Genomic DNA, 12,519 nt, shown 5'->3' with positions numbered 1-12,519 from the left:
TACTGATAATATTTACATTATTATAAGTATTATTAGACATATTTATAATAATATAAATGATTGAATAGGATACACGTTGTGTAAGCTGATATTCCGCTTGCTCACAGGTTCAGTGCTGGTACTGAGTGGACCTGTTTAATCTCATTACCTGTGTGTGTGTGTGTGTGTGTGTGTGTGTGTGTGTGTGTGTACAAGCTTTATCTGCAAATAAACAGAAGGCATTAAAGTTACAGAAGCAGGTAGGATTAGTTTGGGTCAACAAGCTTATTGTTACAGATAGATGAATTATTCTACACTTTTATAAACATATTACGGAAATGTATTATTCCAGTTTTTCTATTTAAATCCTAAGCTGTCTCTTTGTATTGTGTGAAAGTTGTAAAGCATAGTAACATTAGCATACCAAATTCTTTTTTTGTGCAAATTTTGCAACCATTTACTCAACATTAAAAATGCAAACTTTTTTTTTTAAAGACAATTTTGCATTCGTTTACCGATAATATAACTTGGAACTTAACATATGATAACTTTTTAAGTAATTCTGCCCTCGTACGCCTTACAGTCATATAACTTGGTATGTGACCTATGCTAACTGTTAGCATGCTAACACTTAACATACCATTTTTTTTTTCAGGTAAATTTGCAACCGTTTACCCCAATCATATAACTTGGAACTTAACATATAATAACTGTTAAAATGCTAACTTTTTAGCCATTTTTGCCCCCATACACCTGAGTCATAAATCTTGGTACATGACCTATGTTAACTGTTAGCATGCTAACATTAACTAGCTAACTCTTTTTAGTTAGTTTTGCAGCCAAACACCTCACCTTAATATATTGGTACACAACCTATGTTAATTGTTAGCATGCTAACTTTTGTAAATTTATTTTTTTTTTAGCTAATTTTGCAACCGTTTACCAGAGTCATATAACTTGGAACTTGACATATGCTAACGTTAGCATGCTAAGTTTTTTGCCAATTTTCCTCCTCATTCAATTTGCTGAGTGACCTATACGTTAACTGTTAGTATACTAACGTTAACAAGCTAACCTTTTTAGCTAATTTTGTCCCTGTACACCTCAGAGTAACTTGGTACGTGACGTATGCCAACATTAACATGTTATTATTTAAACTATTTTTGCAACCGTTAACTCGAGTCATGTAACTTGGAACGTGACATATGCTAACTGTTAGCATGGAAACTTGTTAGCCAATTTTGCCACGATACATCTCAGAGTCATAAAACTTGGTACGTGACCTGCTAAATGTTAGCATGCTAACATTAACAAGCTAACTTGTAATTTTATTATTACTTAAAGTTTGAAAAGCAGATCGACTGACCTCATATGTCATGGATTTGAACAAAATACCTCCAGGTGCCAAATCCACTGCACACCCCGCCTAACACACACACACACACACACACACACACACACACACACACACACACACACACACACACACACACACACACACACACGCACACACTTTCCACACCAAACAAAGGAACACAAACACATGTTTAGATGAAAAGGTGTGCAAATATAATTCCATTTCCAAAAAAAAGGTACCAGAGACAAGGAGTAGGATGACTTTGTAAATATAAATATAAAATCAAGTCTCTGGCACGACTTACAGTGCATGGTAGAACGTCGTCACCTTTAAAAGTTCATCACAACACGGGCATAACACAGGATATGAAATATTCTTCCATATGTACATTTGGCGTGGAAGCTGTTATCAAATACTTGTAATAGAAAAAAAACACTAACTAGAAAGTCTAAAGTAAAGAAGATTCAAATGGGTTCTTTAATAAGAAACACAATTATAGAGCTTTTGGATTTGTTATTTTTAACCATAGAACTGAATTTTATTTTAATTAAATCAAGTTTGGGGTTTTGTCGGATGTAAAGTTACAACATATTTAAGGGGACACAATTAAATATTAAATTAAGTTGAGGTTTTTAAAAAAAAAAAAAAATTCAGAACATTTCAATTCCTAGCATGCTTATCAGTAAGCTAATGGCTAACTACGAATGTAGCTTTTAGCTAGGCACTTCAAATGCTTGTTGGGGCTGTTAGATGTTTGTTTTAACATCGTAAGACTTTAGGAGGGCTTTAATATCAATCACTGCTTGATGGAGAACCGGATTTGTTTAAATATTTCGCTGTTTGACCGACTTTGTAGAGGCTAATCGTGGCTAGCTTCAAGCTAACACCAATGCTAATGGCCATGTTGGGGTCCCGCTGGGGTTTAGTTGGAAGTAAATAATACAGGTCTTCATATCCAAACCGCTATGGTGCAGTCTAGGCGGCCACACAGTGATTGGGCCTGCGGGACATGACGTAGCCTCTCCGACACACACAGCGGAAAGAGCCGTCCGTGTTGACGCAGCGCGAGTTGACGCACGGAAAGTCCACGTCCACGGCGTCCTCGCACTCGTTGACATCTGCGAACAAAACAGCGAGGTGACTCGGCGCTAAAAGAGGAAGCGGCTGTGTCGCACCTGTGCACGTCATGGTGGTCATGTCCAGCTGGTAACCGTGGTAACAGTCGCAGGTGTAGCCCTCGTCCACGCGGATGCAGCTGCCGTTCTGGCAGTCGTGGAGGAATCCACAATCCTCCGCCGCGCTCAGTCCCGCGTAGGAGTCATAACGCCCTGAGGAGCACAGGAAGTGATGCCGTCGCGGTGGCCATGCTTTGGTGGTGCGTTATTTCTCCCTTAAAACTCACTCTCGTACACCCTTCTCAGGGCCCCGCCCCCTCTGCTCCTGTCATCGAAGGGGGGGAACGGCGGGCCCGGCCCCCAAGAGTCCTCCTCTTCCTCCTCCGCTAGATCCTCGTAGGCTCCTGGTCGAGGAGCCAGGCCCAGAGGAGGAGTGCCAGGCCGGGGCGGGGGTGGCGGCCCAGCCCCGAAGGCCCGCTCCATCCGGGGGTCCGAAGGCCTGAATGGCGATCCACTGGGGTTGGTGTAGTAACCACTGCCGCACATCAACGTAGAACATACGTGTCAATGCAACGTCTGCCGGGTATTCATACGCCTCAGAAAGTAGTCCCCTCACTCAAAGGGCTCCCCTCTGTAAACGGCACCAGGCAGGCTGAGGCTGGCCCGAGGCCGGCCACCCCTCCCTGGGGAGTAATCCTCATACTCCTCGGGACCACCATAGTCCGTGCTGGGGGGGAAAGGGTCGCTACTGAAGGGAGGGAAGAACAGGGGAGCTAAGCGGGAGCAGAAGGGAAGTCGAAAAGGAGATCAGACGAGGACTTTGAGAATTCTAGAAATGAAAATAAACAAAATAATTCATACCTCCCACTCTTCCTCGTTCAGGTGTGTCTGGTCCAGTCGAGTCCGGGAAAGGTTCGGGAAACACGGGAGGGGGAAACGAACTGCACAGGCTGGCAAAGTCATCTGTGGACACACCACCACTTTGAAAGAGGAGTGCACTTTTTTGGGGAATGTTGACTATCGTTCACAATCATTATGAGACAACAAGACAAAAGTTGGGGTTTTTTTGCAGTCTAACAATGGGAGCAATCAGTTCTACCTCTAAATCACTTCAAAAATGCATTCAAAAACCGCCAACAATACTTCATTTATGTTCTGTAACCTGTATAATAACCCAGCTATAGCGACAGTTATTGTAAGAGTGAACACTGAGGAACTCTTTTTCTAGCGCAGTAACACATCACCATGCTTCGGTATTAGCCGTAAAAGCTAACTACAGCAAGAGATAAGCTAGATTCTAAGTCAGCACGAAACAAGTTTGAGTTTGTAGGACAACAATCTGTACTAACTGACAAATATCAACAATCATATTACAGTAAAGTATTGTTTCATGTTTTGTTTGTACACAGCTAGCCAAACAGCGTATGTACTGCGTGTATTATGGTCGATATGTAGTGACTTTACTGATGGACAGTTGTTCATTTGGTCCAGCTGGCCGGGGATGTTTCCTATTGATTTTGGGTAAGTACTCCATTTATGTCGAAATAGCTTGTCTCCAAGTTCCATATTTATAGCATCAAAATCAGTTTCATCCCCCTCTCCCGGCTTTCCTTTGCTCCAACGTCTCACCTTCTTCTTTGTGCTGGCTTCTAGAAGCAGCCGTTCATCCTCTGTATATTCAGCTTCAAAACTATGAAGTTGTGAATCCTCATTTGTCCAAAAATAGTTGTCTTTGTTGTCTGTTACCAAGTCTGCCATGATTACAACAAGTAGGAACACACATGTTGCCACAAATCATACATGCGGTGCAAGGGAAACAGAAATCAATGTACGGAAGAAATAAATCCCGTAAATGATTAAAAAGATCAAAATCCTGTATATAGTGAACATATTAAAGTTAGCCTATTTTATTATAAAGGTGTCTGTTAGTACATTATATATATACTTGCACTGTGTAAATTGTACATACTACATATTATGAAGGTGTCTGTTACTAAATTATATATATACTTGCACTGTGTAAATTGTACATATTACATATTATGAAGGTGTTGGTTACTACATTATATATATACTTGCACTGTGTAAATTGTACATATTACTTATTGTTATGAAGGTGTGTTACTATATTATACACACACACACACAAATATATATATACACATACACACATATATATATATATATATATATATATATATATATATATATATATATATATATATATATATATATATATATATATATATATATATATATATACTCTTGCAGTGTGTATATATATATACGAGGAGTTGAGTTTATACCAAAAAGTTCTATTTTGGTTTCATCTGACCACATGACATTCTCCCAATCCTCTGCTGTATTATCCATGTATCCATTTTGGTATAAACTCAACTCGACGTGTTTGGAAGAATAAGAATATTGAGTTGCATCCCAAGAACACCATACCTACTGTGAAGCATAGGGGTGGAAACATCATGCTTTGGGGCTGTTTTTCTGCTAAGGAGACAGGACGATTGATGCGTGTTAAGTAAAGAATGAATGGGGCCATAAATCGTGAGATTTTGAGCCAAAACCTTCTTCCATCAGTGAGAGCTTTGAATGGTTGATCAAATACTTATTTTCCACCATAATTTACTAATAATTCTTTAAAATTCCTAAAATGTGAATTCCTGGATTTTTTTTTCACATTCTGTCTCTCACAGTTGAAGTGTACCTACGATGAAAATTACAGACCTCTGTCATCATTTTAAGTGGGAGAACTTGCACAATCGTTGGCTGACTAAATACTTTTTTGCCCCACTGTATTTGATGTTCAAACTGATAAACATTTCTTTTTTTGCAAATAATCATTAACTTTAGAATTTGATGCCAGCAACACGTGACAAAGAAGTTGGGAAAGGTGGCAATAAATACTGATAAAGTTGAGAAATGCTCTTTAAACACTTATTTGGAACATCCCACAGGTGTGCAGGCTAATTGGGAAAAGGTGGGTGCCATGATTGGGTATAAAAGCAGCTTCCATGAAATGCTAAGTAATTTACAAACAAGGGTGGGGTGAGGGTCACCACTTTGTAAGCAAATTGTCGAACAGTTTTAGGACAACATTTCTCAACAAGCCTATGCAAGGAATTTAGGGATTTTACCATCTACGGTCCGTAAAATCATCAAAAGGTTCAGAGAATCTGGAGAAATCACTGCACGTAAGCGATGATAATATGAACCTTTCATCCCTCAGGCAGTACTGCATCAACAACCGACATCAGTGTGTAAAGGATATCACCACATGGGCTCAGGAACACTTCATAAAACCACTGTCAGTAACTACAGTTGGTTGCTACATCTGTAAGTGCAAGTTAAAACTCTGCTATGCAAAGCCGAACCCATTTATCACCAACACCCACAAACGCGGCTGGCTTCGTTGGGCCCGAGCTTATCTAAGATGGACTGATGCAAAGTGAAAAAGTGTTGTGTGGTCTGACGAGTCCACATTTCAAATTATATTTCGAAACTGTGGACGTGGTGTCCTCTGGAACAAAGAGGAAAATAACCATCCGGATTGTTATAGGCGCAAAGTTCAAAAGCCAGCATCTGTGATGGTATGGGGGTGCATTATTGCCCAAAGCATGGATAACTTACACATCTTTGAAGATACCATTAATGCTGAATGATCCATAGAGGTTTTGGAGCAACATATGTTGTCATCCAAGCAAAGTTATCATGGACGCCCTTGCTTATTTCAGCAAGACAATGCCAAGCCACGTGTTACAACAGTGTGGTTTCATAGTAAAAGAGTGCGGGTACTTTCCTGGCCCGCCTGCAGTCCAGACCTGTCTCCCATCGAAAATGTGTGGCGCATTACGAAGCGTAAAATACGACAGCAGAGACCCTGGACTGTTGAACGAATAAAGCTCGACATAAAACAAGAATGGGAAAGAATTTCACTTTCAAAGCTTCAACAATTAGTTTCTTCAGTTCCCAAACGTTTATTGGGTGTTGTTAAGAGAAAAGGTGATGTAACACAGTGGTGAACATGCCCTTTCCCAACTACTTTGGCACATGTTGCAGCCATGAAATTCTAAGTTAATTATTATTTGCAAAAAAAAATAAAGTTCATGAGTTTGAACACCAAATATCTTGTCTTTGTAGTGCATTCAACTGAATATGGGTTGAAAATGATTTGCGAATCATTGTATTCCATTTATATTTACATCTAACTCAATTTCCCAACTCATATGGAAACAGGGTTTGTATACTTGCAGTGTATATATTGTACATACAGTATTACTGTGTAAAAACTAATTTCACAACCTTTACAGTATATCTGCAGCTTATAGTGCGGTGCAGCCAATATTAAGGAAAACATTTTCTTCTAAAATTTGATGGGTGCATCTTATATCCTGGTGCGCTCCAAAGCAGTGATTTTCAACCTTACCTGAGGCAAGGCACATTTTATTCATTGAGAAAATCTCGAGGCACACCACCAGCAGAAAACATAAAAAAATGAAACTCAGCAGCCGATATTGACAGTAAGAAGTTGTTCTCGCAATTGTGGGATATGAATTCAAAGCATGCATCACTATAGCTCTTGTCTCAAAGTAGCTGTAATGTCACAACCTGTCACATCAGGCCGTGACTTATTTGGAGTTTTTTGCTGTTTTCCTGTGCAGTGTTTTAGTTCTTGTCTTGTGCTCCTTTTTGTTGTTTATTGTCAAGTCATGTACGGATGTACTTTGTGGACGCCGTCTGCTGCTCCACACGCTGTAAATCTTTGCTGTCGTCCAGCTTTCTGTTTTTGTTTATTTTGCAACCAGTTCAGTTTTGGCTTCGGTTTTTATAGCCATCCCTAAGCTTCAATGCCTTTTCTTAGCGGCACTTGCCTTCTGTTTATTTTTGGTTTAAGCTTTAGATATCTTTTTACCTGCACACTGCCTCCCACTGTCTACATATTTTGATCACGACAAACCATGTTCGCGACATCTACAAAGCAATTAGCTACCTGCTGAAACCTACTGATATGGAAGAGTATTATAAAGTTACTCTGCCGACCAAGCTCTAGACAGCACCGACACTCAACAACGGCACATTTGCGGATTCTAATTACTGGTTTTCAAAAAATATTTTTAACCAGATTAGGTGAAATTACATAATCTCCCGCAGCACACTAGACAATATCTCACGGTACACTAGTGTGCCGCAACACAGTGGTTGAAATACATTGCTCTATAGTCCAGAAAATATGGTAATTATACATTCTGAAATACGTGCTGAAAATTTTAATTTTCCTGAAGGAATAAATAAAGTACTATCTAATCTAATTCTAACACAGTGTTACTGTTCAAAGAGTATATTAAATATATACGTAATACATCTTAAATACACTTCTTAAATAACAGTGATGCCTTGTTTTTAATGAATATTCAGGCCTACTACACTACTGTATTTGAATGTTGGTCATTATGGTGGTACTTGGAGAGCCAAGTCTTTTCTGATGTGGTACTTGGTGAAAAAAATTTGACGATCTAGAAAACATGTATGGATGTGAAGTGTGTGAGGCGTTGTCTCACCAGAGTCAGTGGCAGGGCAGAGGGCACACTCCATGCCCCAGCCGTCGCCATACAGACAGCAGCAGTCCGTGAAGGTGACCTGCGCCCCCAAGAGGGGACTCTGACACATGAAGTCGGCGCTGACGGTCTGCCAGCACACTGACAGGTTGTCATCTGCAGCACAAATGAAGTCATTGTCCCTCATGGATATTCACGGCCTGCATTGGTCCTTGAAGGCGGCTCACCCAGGTTGAGGTGAGACGAATTAACACAGTTGCGCTGGGTGTCGTCAAGCATCAGAGGCGGCGGACAGCTGCAATAATATGAACCGATTGTGTTGACGCACTGGCCTCCAACACACGTCTCCTGCTCACACTCGTCCAGGTCTGAAGACACAAATACACTTTCACACGTATTCTGAAATTTCTGGATAAAATAATCAGGAAACAAATATATAATAAATACAATATCACAATAATATTGAATAATAATACAACATTAGCACTTATTGTAAATAAGTATAATAAATATAAGTATTAATATATAACACAATGAGCTTTTAGTATGACGTAAGTTTAGGCAGCCTGTGATAAAGAAAATAAAAAACTGAAAAAAAGAGGATATAAGGTGTTTATACCAATACCTTTATCAGACATGAAACATTGGTATGGCGTTATCCCTATTTTTTACGGAATTGTTTTTTTTATCTAAATGCCAGTCTAACCACAGTGACCACGATGTCACTTTTTCCCACTTATGTGGAACTTCTTGTGGACACGACAGACAACAACAAGTGTACACAGTCACGGTTTGTTGACACGCGGGTGTGTGAGTGTGTGTTGGCGGCAGGTGATTTCATGACATAGTTGTGGAAAACTCTCACAAATATCACCACCCCCGCTGGACGATTACATGTGCGAGGGAATTTCATGGGGTTTTTTACGCTGCAGGACGAGGAACAGCGAAACATGCTTCACTACACACCATAGGAGGATAAAATAATGATAATAATAATAATACTAAAGCTCGCGCTTCTCAATGTTAACAAATGGGGGAATTTATAAAGATATCAACTGCAACGGCAAAGTACAAGAGCCGTATCTATTCGATACTACAATGACTACATCACCAAATATTTTTTTTGTTTTGTATATAAGTTTAGGAACTACAATCCTGGACACAAGATAACTTTAATTTTGACCAGTGCATGGTCCTGTAACTACTAGGTATCGGATCCATACCCAAATTTGCAGTATCACCCCAAACTTATGTAAAGTATCAAACAACAGAAATATAAGTGATTATTACATTTTAACAGAAGTGTAGATAGAACATGTTAAAACAGAAACTAAGCAAATATTACCAGTAAATGAACAAGTAGATTATAATACATTATCATTTTGACAGAATAATATAATGAGAAATGACACAATATGTTACTGCATACGTCAGCAGACAATTAGGAACCTTTGTTTGCTTGCTTACTTACTACTAAAACCCACGTTCCATCCATCCATCCATTTTCTACCGCTTGTCCCGTTCAGGGTGGCGGTGGGTGCTGGAGCCTATCTCAGCTGCATTTGTGCGAAAGGCGGGGTACACCCTGGACAAGTCGCCAGCACATCACAGATAGACTGACAACATTCACACTCACATTCACACACTAGGGCCAATTTAGTGTTGCCAATCAACCTATCCCCAGGTGCATGTCTTTGGAGGTGGCAGGAAGCCGGAGTACCCGGAGAGAACCTACGCAGTCACAGGGAGAACATGCAGACTCCACACAGAAATATCCCAAACGCAGGATCGAACACAGGACCTCCGTATTGTGAGGCAGACGCACTAACTCCTTTCCGACTGTGCTGCCCCGTCTAGTATATTAACTATCTTATTTAATGACAGAATTCTTCTTTGATTGCAATAAGAAACATATGTTTAATGTATCCTAAGATTTTCTGTTAAAATAAAGCCAATAACGACATTTATTGTGATGCCCTTTATTTTGAAAAGTATTGAAAAAACATTTTGGTACCGATCCCAACAAACCTATTACACTACACTCCTCACCTCAAACCCCGAAGTCAATAACCTATTTTTAGCCATATTCCACTTTATACCCGATTTTATTTTATTTTCAGACATAATTCATGTATTTTTGGCCGACAACAAGCATTTTCAAGCATAACAATGTCTAAATGAACTGTAAATATCAAATATACAGCAGTATTGGCAGCCAGATGAGACCAAACCAATCAGAGTGCTGTGTTCAGTATTGTGGCCACTGATTGGCTCAGCATTACTATATTGGATTACAGGAGTGTAAGGGTGACTATGTGGGTGTTATTTAATGCCCAGAGGGCTCTCACAATGCTAAATAACCTTTTAGAAGGTCGTAAAGAGTTATGAAAATATTCAATTTGTAATTAATAATTCCAACTACGGAAACAAGGGGTTTCTTGTGTGTACTCTGTAAAATATTTTCATACAACTCATGGGACCATTGTGTGTGTTGTGGTCACATGACTTGCATGATCAGTGATGTTTTACTTTTGTTTTGCTCTGTTGTGGCCACACTTTGATAAACAAATCATGAAGGCTGACATGTTCTGTTGTGTGCTAACTTTAGGTAGCCAGTGACACTGTTATTCAACCTTCCTTCACTCTTTCATCTCGTTACATGACCACAATAATCAAAAAGAAGTGTGTGTGTGCGTGTGTTTGTGTGTTTTTGATCTTACCAACACACTCCAGCAGAGTGCTGCTGTACACAAATCCACTGGAGCAGTAGCAGTTGTACCCAGGAATGTTGTTGACACACACTCCGCTCTTACACACCTCTGGATGGAAGCGTTTGCACTCGTCCACATCTGGCAAACAGTAAACATTGATGGCAAAAACGTGATATTTCTTTTGAAAGATAAATAGTTTACAGACGCTTTTCTCTGAAAAATGAGCACAAATGTTCACACTTGAGTGAGATGTTAACAGGATTAGTGTGGAATGCTGATTACACCCGAATGCCGGTAGATGTCAAGGAGGACTGTAATAACAGGGCTTAATCTACCACAGTACATCATTGCCGCCCTCACATAGCATGCACATACGCCCCTTAGTGGCAGTGAGCAGTATAGGAGAAGTATGTGTGCGTGTGTGTGTGTGTGTGTACACCTTTGTAGCTGAAGGCTCCAGCTCCTGTGGACACGTATCCTCTCCCACTTGGACACAGCGACAGAAAGTCCGCTGCACACAAACCGTCAAACATGACCACTCAGTAAAGCGGCGTTTCTTAACGATTATTGGGGCTGCCAAAAAAATGCCCCAGCGGTACTCCGTTGTGATACACATTTCCACCACTTGTGGCAGTAAGGACAATGTCAAAGCAGAGTGGTGTATAAAGGGTATGGCCAACTAAACGAGAGGAGATGCATATATATATATATATATATATATATATATATATATATATATATATATATATATATATATATATATATATATATATATATATATATATATATATATATGCATGTCCTTGGTAGCAAGGACATGCATGCAATTGCTTTCATTTTGACGTTAGTTTTACTGACAAAATAAACCAAAATAATACAATATGTAGTTCTGAACGTACCCTAACTCCAAAAATTACAATAATAATATGCTTTTATTTGGTGAAGGTAGAATTTTGGGGCCGTATTTGACGCTGCTACATTCCTGCAGTGTTTGGTGACCAGCAGGCACTCTAACACACACCTGACGGCGGCGCAATAAACTTATTAACTTATTACCAGTTGTGTCAAAGATTTTTGAATTAATCGCGATTCTTATTTGTAACGATTTTAATCAATTAAAAAAAAAACATATATATATATATATATATATATATATATATTTTTTTTTTTTTTTTTTTTTTTTTTTTTTTTTTTTAATCTGTCCTGTTCGGCCACTTAGGCAAATCATATTGTGGATGTAAACCAGGGATGTCAAAGTCAAATACATCACAGGGCCCAAAAAAATAATTTGCTACAACCAGAGGGCCGGATTGGTTCAATGTTTATTAAGACATATTAAAAATGATTGCACATGACTTATTGAACCAAGACCTAACACAGTGTACTGTATTTTATTCAATTATTAATTCAATAATCCAACATTTTGTATGGCTCTATCACTAATTTAAAGTGAAACAATTTTTCCACAGGCTCACAGACAAAAACAAACTTCCTTCAAAGCAGGAGGCTGTGGCCTGTGGGACGATTAAATTACTAATCAAATATCATCCTGGGGGCCACAGATAATCCATTCGTGGGCCGGATCTGGCCCGGTGGCCTTGACATGACTGATGTAGACCAGTGTTTCTCAAATGGGGGTACACGTACTCCTGGGGGTACTTGAAGGTATGCCAAGGGGTACGTGAGATTTTTTTAAGATATTCTAAAAATAGCAATAATTCAAAAATCCTTTATAAATATATTTATTGAATAATCCATCCATTCATCCATTTTCTACCGCTTATTCCCTT

The 12,519-nt window shown here is 39.3% G+C and overlaps 1 protein-coding gene across 10 annotated transcripts in view; it reads right to left on the bottom strand.

The window, feature by feature from the left end:
• Positions 1–1,525: 1,525 nt before the first annotated feature.
• The window catches only part of LOC133536952 (latent-transforming growth factor beta-binding protein 4-like), a 108,814-nt gene continuing 97,820 nt past the window's right edge, over positions 1,526–12,519 (bottom strand). For all 10 annotated transcript variants that reach the window (XM_061877708.1, XM_061877712.1, XM_061877710.1 and 7 more), the window contains 9 exons: positions 11,169–11,240; positions 10,739–10,867; positions 8,246–8,386; positions 8,022–8,174; positions 3,313–3,414; positions 3,068–3,224; positions 2,739–2,986; positions 2,512–2,664; positions 1,526–2,454 (listed from right to left, as the gene is read on the bottom strand). In XM_061877708.1, the coding sequence (XP_061733692.1) occupies positions 2,312–2,454; positions 2,512–2,664; positions 2,739–2,986; positions 3,068–3,224; positions 3,313–3,414; positions 8,022–8,174; positions 8,246–8,386; positions 10,739–10,867; positions 11,169–11,240 (1,298 nt within the window). In that variant the 3' untranslated portion in view covers positions 1,526–2,311. The remainder of the gene's footprint in view (positions 2,455–2,511; positions 2,665–2,738; positions 2,987–3,067; positions 3,225–3,312; positions 3,415–8,021; positions 8,175–8,245; positions 8,387–10,738; positions 10,868–11,168; positions 11,241–12,519) is intronic.

This window comes from Nerophis ophidion, linkage group LG18 (genome assembly GCF_033978795.1).
Source record: "Nerophis ophidion isolate RoL-2023_Sa linkage group LG18, RoL_Noph_v1.0, whole genome shotgun sequence".
Lineage (NCBI taxonomy): Eukaryota > Metazoa > Chordata > Actinopteri > Syngnathiformes > Syngnathidae > Nerophis > Nerophis ophidion.
The sequence above is the reverse complement of the archived record's forward strand: the minus strand, read 5'-3'. Positions and strand labels throughout refer to the sequence as shown.